This window comes from Morone saxatilis, unplaced genomic scaffold (genome assembly GCF_004916995.1).
Source record: "Morone saxatilis isolate NCDOM2014 unplaced genomic scaffold, NCSU_SB_2.0 Contig19, whole genome shotgun sequence".
NCBI classification, from domain to species: Eukaryota; Metazoa; Chordata; class Actinopteri; family Moronidae; genus Morone; species Morone saxatilis.
Genome location: NW_023339751.1, coordinates 12,450,762 through 12,460,470, shown reverse-complemented (window position 1 = coordinate 12,460,470; position 9,709 = coordinate 12,450,762). Strand labels below are relative to the sequence as shown.

Here is a 9,709-nt window from a genome sequence, read left to right as displayed (position 1 = left end):
AGTGTCTGTAACCGAAGAGCAACAGCTTTAATTATGAAACAGAGTAATGGATCTGTGTAATGCATAGGGCTTGTCTTAAGTTGTAGCTGTGACTAGCCAAAAAGCCAAAGGGCAGGTATTCATTTTGTATCATTCTGTGATGCTTTAGCAAATATTTTGGCACCTGAAAATCACTCATTGCCTTTACATAGGTGGAGGGACTTTGATTTTTACTTTGCATTTTAACTAGCAAAACAACACACTGTTCAGCTGACAAAGAGGTCATGGTATTTTGAGTCTCTGTCTGTCTGTCTGTCTGTCTCTGTAATCTCCTTGGTGACGTAGTTGAGACCTGTATCCAAACCAAGACGTGATCTGCTATACATATCGTTTTCTCTCACGTGCCAGCTTTGTTTACATTAGAAACATAATCTAACAGGCATGCCTCGAGGACACTGCTGCCTCTGTGAGAAGTCACTTTGTTTAGAAAGGTTTGTCTTTGGCATTCTTGACAACCAGTGCATTAATTATACCATATATACATATATATGGTTGAATATTCCTGTACCACTAGCCTATCTACTTCCTCCAGTGGCATAACAATCTCACGTCATGGGAAATTCTGCCTGGTTTTATCAGTCTGTAAACATGATCTGTTGACCCTCAAACCGACACTGAGTGGGCCCAGATAAGAATACACTTAGCATAACTCACAGAACATTTGTGAGCTTCTGTTAATAATCTGTCTCTGCTTTTCAAAGCAAAAGCCTTTAAAAACACAGGATTATAATGAAATCTGTCATTATGTTTTATTTTTGCTGACATCCAGCATGCCCAGACTGACACTGGGTGGTGTTCTCTTAGGTCACAACAGTCCTTTCCCTCAAGAATGTGGATTTAGATTCAATGTGGCGAAACCCTCTGTCTAGACTTAACTTAAACCCTACTTTTTCCACCTCCTCTTTTTCAGCTGGTACAACACGGGAGCATCTCGGAATTGCCATGGCCCTGAAGGTGCCTATCTTCATCGTCATCAGTAAGGTGGACCTTTGTACGCGGGCCACAGTGGAGCGCACTGTGCGGCAGTTGGAGCGCGTCTTGAAGCAGCCGGGCTGCAACAAGGTGCCCATGGTCGTAGACAGTACTGATGATGCAGTCACAGCAGCACAGCAGTTCGCCCAGTCACCCAAGTATGAAACAACTACATATGCAATAATCGCACAAGCACCTGAACCATTTAATGCTTTCTGAAGATGGTAGAAACTAGCCAGTGACATCTGTGTGTCCTGATCATGTGCTCGTGCTCTCCCTGGCAGCATCACACCCATCTTCACCTTGTCCAGTGTGTCTGGAGAGAGTCTAGACTTGCTCAAGGTCTTCTTCAACACCATCCCTCCTCTCAGCAACAGCAAGGAGCAGGAAGAGCTTATGCAACAGCTAACTGAGTTTCAGGTAGGTCTGACATGAAGTTTGTGTATGCATGCACATACATTGTGTTGCTACATACACCTCACATACATATGGTTGTGATGTGATTGACAGCAGTGTGCATCATTACAGGTGGATGAGATCTACACAGTGCCAGAGGTGGGGACTGTGGTGGGAGGTACTCTGTACAGGTCGGTGTGTCGAAACACTTCCTTCATGTTCTTTAATTCAAATGTTTTCAGCATGGACTCTCTCAGACCCACCGTTCTCTTTGATTGTGCAGTGGTATTTGCCGTGAGGGGGATCACCTTGTGGTAGGGCCGACAGATTCAGGCCAGTTTCACAAGTTGACCATCGGTAGCATCCAAAGGAATCGCTCGGCGTGCAGGGTACTCAGGGCCGGCCAGGCTGCCACACTTGCCCTGGGCAACTTCGACCGGTCATTACTACGCAAGGTCAGACACATCAGTGTTCATGCTAAATTAATAAAACTCTTTTTACATTTCTCTCTATCTGATATATGTGTGTACAATGTCTGTGTGTTTTCCACTTACAGGGCATGGTGATGGTGAGTCCGGAGATGGATCCTACTATCTGCTGGATGTTTGAGGCTGAGATTGTGCTGCTCTTCCATGCCAAGACCTTCCACAAGGGCTTTCAGGTTACTGTGCACATTGGCAATGTGAGACAGACCGCCACTGTGGAAGCTGTGTACGGCAAGGTTAGTTCATCCACTGAGCTACAACTGTCTTGTAAAACCTGGGCTTGATGTTTATTCTTAATGCTGTCTCTGTTTTCGTCCTGTTCTTACCATACATCATTGACCTACAGGAGGAGCTGAGGACAGGGGAGAAAGCAGTGGTTCTATTCAAGTTTATCAAGCACCCAGAGTACCTGAAGGTCGGAGCTAAGGTGCTCTTCAGAGAGGGCGTGACCAAAGGGATCGGCCACGTCACCAAGCTGCAGCCCATCGCCCAGTACGGGCCATCCCAAAGCGAGGATGACGAAGCCTGAAGTTTCTCGGAGAACCACAGCGGAGAACCACAGCAGAAAACTCCGTCCTACCAAAAACGAGGTGCTTTATGAACAACCTCCTGCTTTCTCAAAGACCACTGACCCGTTCTCTGCGCAGTACTTCTCTTTCACAGGATTTGTTTTATCACCATTTTCCAAAGCCTTGTTGTCACCAGCCTCCTCATTTGTCCTCTTCAGCCTTTTAAATACCTATTAACTGATATTTTAGTCTGCTTTCTGGTGTTGAGGTGTAAAGAATGATGCTTTTCATGGCACTGATGAGAGGAAACCCCCTCACGCATTCACTTAGGACTACCAAAGTAATATTGATTGTCAAGAACACATATTTGCAATGCACAGATCAATACGTGGCAACCAGGAAGTTGTTTTCTCACACCCACTTTGAAGTGCTACTTATAGATAGATACATAGATAGATATACTTTATTGGTCCATTACAGTTTACGCCTAAATGCACTCCTAACTCACTTCAGTAAGATGCAGACACACACTTGCACTGAAACATACTGTAAATGCCAGCGTTGACCTTTGGCAGATAAATCGTTTACAAAGTCAACTGTATGAGATGCTTGGACATTAAGGTGTAACCTATATCACCAGTGTCTTACTTGTCATCCCCCCACAGCAGCTTGTCTGTGTTACCAGCATAGTGCCTGACTGATAACGACACGCCTCTGATCTCACTGTATTTGAATATTCTCAAATCAGACCATTTTCTTAGTAACCACTAAGGGATTATGTGAGATAATGGTGAAAGCTTCAGGAAGGGTTTTCTTTTTGGTTCTCAGACACAGCTTATTAGTTGTATATAAGCTAAACCATCTTCAAGCTATATTGCTGTCAAGGGCACTTTATGAAGATAAAAGGAGAGCATTGCGAGGTATGCAAAGTTGGAACTTGACCCATTTTGTGTGTCAGCCTGCCAATATAACTCACACTGGCAATCACCTAGTAACTGGTTTTGGTATGTCACATGTCTATAAGAATTATTTTTTTCTATTCACAAATAATGCCTCACGATAGTGCAGTGAGATGGCAATGATCTCGCTGCCTGTCTTTCAAGTGCTTTAGTTACTCAGGTCAGTGTAGATATCGTATTAGACAGCATTCCACTCTCACAGAACTGCTCCATTGGAGGGGGGGAGGGGGTGTGAGGAAAAAAAAGAGGGGTTTGGGTTTCTTCCAAAGCGATGTTTGATTATGGATTCTGTAGTATGTGAAGCTGCCTACTGATGCAGCTTCGTTTAAAAGCAATTATGTTTGAGGTACTTCGTCTCTTCATTTACGTTACTGATGTCACTATTTTTGAAGGGGTTTAACACAGTGCCTGGTGGAACTACTGTTAGAGTAGCCTTCCATTACACCCCCCAGTTTTATGACTTAGTAAACAATCTTATTAAGTTGGTGCTACTCCTTTCAACAACTTTTGATATTTAGAAGACTGAAAATGAATGGCTACTGTTGGCCTTATTATTTGTCTTATCATAGCATGTTGATGTGACTTATAGATTGTCCCACTGACACCGGTGATAGAGAGGACAACTGAAATGTGTGCCCTGTTTTGTTGCACCCACGTTGTTATGCACAGTTTGTGTGCACTCAAAGAGAGGAAAACTAAAAGCAACCAAAATATTTTATAGCCTTTATGAAGTTATATCAGGTGTTTGTTTTAATGCATTTGAGTATTTTATAGATTTGTAGTAGTTCCAGATTTTACAGTTCATTCAGACACGTTTTTCACTGTTTTTGCAGTCTTCTTAATGACACCAACACATCTTCACTTTTTTGAAATCACATTTAAGACCTTCCTTCTAATTAAAATTGTAATATTTTGATCTTTATTTGGGTGAAATGCAATATTTATGTACAGATCTAATTTGTGTATCATGATATACATGAATAAAACTTTTATTGTCTCTTTAGCAGTTGCTTTTTTTCTTTTTAAGTAGAACAAAAATTGCTCAGTGTTTTCAAGCATGTCATCATACACCCAGCCTTTTGTCTACTGGATGTGTCAGAGCCATTAATCACTACACAACATTGACATTTTAATGGCTTGCTTTCATTTTCCTGAAACAGCTCCTCCCAATCTTCTCCCCAGCTGATGCAAGACAACGCAAGAGTAATTTCCTCATTCAATTGTTTTTCAGTGCACTACAGTACAATAGGTTCACCTTTGTAGAGAAGTATTCACAGAACAGGATGGGCTCAATTCATAATGGTGCCATTTCTTTCATCCTACTAACAATCAGTATTTAACATAAATACTCTTATCTTACAAAATATAGTATCTCTTATGCCCACAAGAAGACTATTGACACTCAAGTGGGGATTCCTCCTCTATATTTAACTGATTAGTGACATCTGCTGGCGCGTCAGAAAACTGCAACAAAATGTAAAAAGTATTTTTAATAGGCTCTGGTTTATACAATTATTTTCTTTCCCTTTACAATAAAAAGCATGTGAAACAAAGAACATAAAAAAACACTTTCTGTAATTTGTACACATTCTTATAATATAAGGCACAATAACATTGATCATTTGGACATTATCCAAAATTTGTGTTTTACTTTACTTTAAAAATGCAGTTCTACAACACATCCTCAGTTCCTCTTGAAAAAAGAATCCAGAGTGCCCGTGCTCCCACCTTGGGAGCGATGCCTTTTGGGCTGGGGTCCCGATTGACCTCTGGTTTTTGTCTTGCCCCGGGAGGACTGGGCTATGCCTGCTGCTCCCACTCTGACAGGAGTTAGAGAAGAAGAGGTGGTGGAGGAAGATGAAGAGATGGTTGCTGAACTCGTGGATGAAGACAGTGAATTCTGGAGGTCCAGGGCAAAGTGATAATCATTGTGTTCAGGCATTTCCCAAACCAACACCTCCTGGCCACAGCGCTCACAGTTCAACAGGTCTTCTCTGGCCACACTGGGAGGACAGTGATCTACCTCTGGATCCATGTCCAGCTCATCTCTTAACTCCTCACGTGGCGACTGGTGGGATGTAAACTCTCCAGACGTGTGTCCCATGTCAGGTTTGGTCAATGTCGAGGCTGAGGCCTGTACGTTTCCTTCGAGAGTCTTCGTGTGAAAGAAAGAGGAAATATCAGAATGGGGGCTTGCTGTAGCATTTTTAGAGTGAGAAAAAAGTGTAAGGGAAGTAACAGGGCAATTGGTATCTGTCTCCACCTGAGAGTCAGTAACGGAGGTTTTAGGAGTGGAGGAAGATGGAAGCATTCCTGTTGAGACTATGTCATCTTCTACATTGTTTGTAACCTTCTGTCTTTGTTTCTCAGCTGCCTTTTGAAAGAAGGACTGGATGGTGCCCGGTTGTTTGCCGGCGGAGTCATTTTTCAGTTTCGAGGGTGGCTGGGTGGAGGACTGAGTGGTGGGAAAAACACTCTGGGTTGAAGTGACATCACTGGAAAGAAAGCCAGCAATCCCCCCTGCTGATGAAGCATCGCTGAATTTGCTAGCTGAGAGGTGTAGCAGGGTGAGGGGTGGACTCCTGGGGACATATTGCAAGACAAAATAAATCACAGGATTCCTTTAACCACCGACTTCAAATATTTCAGTGTTAATATATTCTAATTACCATGCTGCCTGGTGGTTTCCTGCTGTGTTGAGACTCTTGATAATGGCAAAGCTGTCACTGGATAGCTTGGTCGCTTCGTAGCGCACTAAAGCACAACAGCGAGAGAAGCTGCTCGGCCTTTTGTCCCCAAGCTGACGAACACCGACTGTCAGCAACTTAGCCACGCGCCCATTCTGACAGACGTTGAGAAATGACAGGCACAGTTATAGTCACTAGGAAATAGGTAGTACGGCTGTAATAAGGAAAAATAAAAACATTACACTACACATAGCTTTTTCTTACCACTTCTTTGTCCTTGGTCAGCCTCTCCTCCAGCTCTAGGGCCAGTTGATGAAGCCAGTACTGTACCTAGAAGGTGTTAATAATTACATGAAAACAAGAAAAGGAAATTATGTAAAAGTTGGTACATTTGTTAACAATATTACATTAAGAATGTGTCTATTATCACCTTTGTTACACATCTAGATGGATCAACTACATTCTCTGAAAGTTTCATCCCTTTCAGTTACGGTCAAAATGAGACTAAGAATAAAAGACAGACTGAGCACGACTTTTTATACACTGGGAAGCAGAGAGTGATGAGCTATACCTGCTCTTTTGTAGCCAGCGATGTCTTCCCCGGGAAGTTTTTACTGCAGCCGATGGATTTAGGGAGCTGTCTGGGTTTCACTGCTTCAAAATCAATACCCCGACACAAGTCATACAGCCACTGACTGCAAAGCAGACAGATTCATTGATAAGTCATTGGGAATCAAGTAGAAATAAAACGGTGCTTCTGAGCCGACTTTGTAATCAAAAGGTCCATTCCACCTAAAATGATGAAGGTGTCTGACAGAATAAATGCAAAAGCTAAGCAAGATTTTGTTTGTCTTTTGAAAAGGTATATCTGGCTTGTCTTACCCTGTCTTCTCTCCAAAGTTCTGTTCCAGTTGGGCCTGAGAAAAGCCAGTCAGATCTCCCATGTTCTCTATTCCCAGAGTTTCTGTAATGGAGGCACCCAGCTTACCCCCCAGGTTGCGGCTGCACAGGTGAGATAAGCAAAAATACAAGTCAACTTCTGTTTTTACACTTCTATGTCAATATACGATTATAATCTGTGATGAGTAAATCATTTATGTAGCAGTAGTACTTTGAACTCACATCTTGCCGATGGGAAGAGAGCTGAAAAGTTCTGTCACAGAGTCCAAAGGCAGAATGGTTTGTCTGTTAGGTTTGTTCAGACCACAGGCTAGTTTGGCCAACACCTGGAAAAAGCAGTCAGTAAACTATAACCATAGCAAAAACAATTACTACTCTTTAAATTTAGGAGAATAAAACAATGAGTTTTCCTACCTTATTGTGTGATATCCCTGCTGAGCAGCGGAAACCTGTGTGTTTCTCCACGGCTGCCCTCATTTCCTCGACGATGAGCGCCCCCACAGTTAGCTCCAGCTCTGCAGAGCTCTGCTCCCCTAATGGGGGGCCAGGTAGAGATTCCAACCACTGCTGAAGACCTCTGGACCTCTGTTCCTCTGGGGACAGACATGACATTATTAGAGCGATACATCCTTCACAGTTTTCGCGGTTTTGTTTAGTCTCACCTTTCAACACCACCTTCCTGTGACAATTAGTGGAGCCTACCTTTATCCAACGCAACACCCTCTGCAGGGGCCTCCAGTTCAGGTGAACTTGTTGGGTACCCCTGGATGTACGTCGTCCTGAGTTGAGGCTCAATGTGCTTGTCTGTCATGTTTTTAAGCCGCTGCTGGACTGCAGCAGTCAGATCCATGTAGGCCTCATCGATGCTGGCTCTCTCAATCACAGCAAAGCGAGACATCACCTCAATAACCTCCACACTCGCCTCCCTGTAACTACACAAGGAGGTATCGAAATATCATATATTCATTATTCATCCTGTCAAAGAAAAAATGAAGTGTTTTGTGGCACAACCCCGGGAACTGTGAATGAGTGTAGTAGAGTACATCACCAGCACTTACTGCGTCAGGTCTGCCTTGCCATGAGACTCACGCACTCGTGCCACCTGGAGGTCTGGGCACAGTTTCTTTGCATCGTCCACCCACATGTTCCTGGTGACACCGTGGGCCCTGGCCTCATAGCTCACAGCTATGATACTAACAGAGGATGACATTTAGTTGTAGAAAACACATTATTAAGTCATGTTTGCAAACCGTGAGAATCTGGTAATAGTACGGTCCGAGGGATGATGCAGGCAGGTGAGTCACCGGCACAGAGATGGCAATTTAGGATCCATGCAACTGAGCAGACTCTACACATGTGAAAATACGCAGTGTGTGTTGATCTTGAACAGTGCCAGAGTGAGGTTACCATTCCCTCTGTGTTCTTCAGGCCAAGTGATGGCAACTGAGCAATCTCTGTGACAACTGAGCTGAGCAACCTGAAGCACTTTACAAAGATTTTATTCAAGCAATTTCCTTGTCTGTGTAATCTATTATATGTGTAAACTATAATAAAGTTGATCTAAAAAGCAACTGAGCAATCTCTGTGACAACTGAGCTGAGCAACCTGAATCTGCTGAGGAAGACTTTGAGACATCTGTAAAAACTACTATTTATACTATTTCTAAGTGAAATAATGATCTTTCACAGCTATTTCCTGCCCTGTCCTTTTATCTAATTTTGTAGTTCTCCTTTTGAGCTCTTTTTCAGTTCCTCTTCTTTCGTTTCCTGGAACCATTTACAAGAATTTGAATACTCATTTGCATCCTATCACTTATGGACATGGAGCCGCTGTGGCCATGGCGATAAGGCTCAGGATCAGAGGTTTTACTTTACTGCCCTGCTGTCTCAATAAACAGAAAAGACTAACGTTATGCTAAAGGCATAAAGCACTGAGTAAACATGAGGGACTAGAGACTTTGACTATCTGCTGTCATCCAGAGGACAAACCCTCCTGCGTGTCCAGTCTCCTGGCTATCGGTTTAATGTCTCCGTGTCACAAACTCACCCGCCCCCTTTCCACGTCTTGTACTGGGCCACCACACAGGCAGTGTTCCTCAGAGCTGGATTCAGTCTCTGTTCCACCTGGACGTAAAAGCAGTCCATGTCCACTAACGCCACCACTCTGTCCTTTCCGTACTCCATCACCGAAGAGGAGAGCCGGTCAGCGGAGGTGAATAAAAGAAATACACCCTCTGTCCGGTGGAGCTGTTAGTTCATCACCAGCTCGGGACGGTCACTAAACTTTAAACCCGTGGATGATTCAACCGGGCGCCGAAATATGCTTGTCCTGTCGCTTTGTATTTCGCGCAATCATTCGAAGTTACATAAAAACGTCATCAGAAGTCGACGTAGATCAGTGGTCGGCCATTACGCATGCGTGTCGCGACGTCGTCGTCGTTCTACAGCGGTAACGACAGAGACTCTTAAAGAGACAGTGCGGGTATTTTGAAGGGGGGTTATAAGAGGCACTTATCCACAGACAATGTATTACCTGCAGCTGACACAGAGGTCAGCACAACCCCAGTATCAAGAAGCAGAGACCTTTTTAGCCACATGAAAAAAGGGCCACCTCAAAAAGAAATCAATATCACTGTCACAGTGTCACTATCTAAGAAGAAGAAGATATACTTTATTGATCCCCTAGGGGGAAATTGTTTTTTTCACTCTTTTTTTATACACACACAGGCTGAAATGCACACTTGCACATGTGGACATGCAATG

General features: G+C 43.5%; 3 protein-coding genes across 5 annotated transcripts in view; 2 read left to right on the top strand and 1 right to left on the bottom strand.

Moving 5' to 3' along the window:
- gtpbp2a (GTP binding protein 2a) overlaps nt 1-4,363 on the top strand; it is a 9,509-nt gene extending 5,146 nt beyond the window's left edge. For both annotated transcript variants that reach the window (XM_035663128.1, XM_035663129.1), the window contains exons 7-12: nt 950-1,169; nt 1,296-1,431; nt 1,540-1,598; nt 1,691-1,862; nt 1,964-2,128; nt 2,239-4,363. In XM_035663128.1, the coding sequence (XP_035519021.1) occupies nt 950-1,169; nt 1,296-1,431; nt 1,540-1,598; nt 1,691-1,862; nt 1,964-2,128; nt 2,239-2,421 (935 nt within the window). In that variant the 3' untranslated portion in view covers nt 2,422-4,363. The remainder of the gene's footprint in view (nt 1-949; nt 1,170-1,295; nt 1,432-1,539; nt 1,599-1,690; nt 1,863-1,963; nt 2,129-2,238) is intronic.
- On the bottom strand, nt 4,109-9,340 carry polh (polymerase (DNA directed), eta). Of its 2 annotated transcripts, XM_035663127.1 has the most exons (11): nt 8,994-9,340; nt 8,006-8,140; nt 7,650-7,879; nt 7,362-7,540; nt 7,170-7,273; nt 6,930-7,049; nt 6,619-6,742; nt 6,312-6,377; nt 6,030-6,202; nt 5,624-5,942; nt 4,109-5,515 (listed from the first exon to the last, which is right to left on the bottom strand). In XM_035663127.1, exons 1-11 carry the CDS (start codon nt 9,128-9,130, stop codon nt 5,045-5,047), a joined length of 2,058 nt encoding a protein of 685 aa, XP_035519020.1. In that variant the 5' UTR covers nt 9,131-9,340; the 3' UTR covers nt 4,109-5,044. The 2 variants fall into 2 exon arrangements, with proteins under 2 accessions (XP_035519020.1, XP_035519019.1); XM_035663126.1 differs by having other exon boundaries at nt 4,109-5,942; nt 8,994-9,339.
- A 21-nt stretch (nt 9,341-9,361) lies between these two features.
- LOC118329590 (polymeric immunoglobulin receptor-like) overlaps nt 9,362-9,709 on the top strand; it is a 4,043-nt gene continuing 3,695 nt past the window's right edge. Inside the window, exon 1 of the mRNA XM_035663816.1 lies at nt 9,362-9,395. Within this exon, the coding sequence (XP_035519709.1) occupies nt 9,362-9,395 (34 nt within the window). The remainder of the gene's footprint in view (nt 9,396-9,709) is intronic.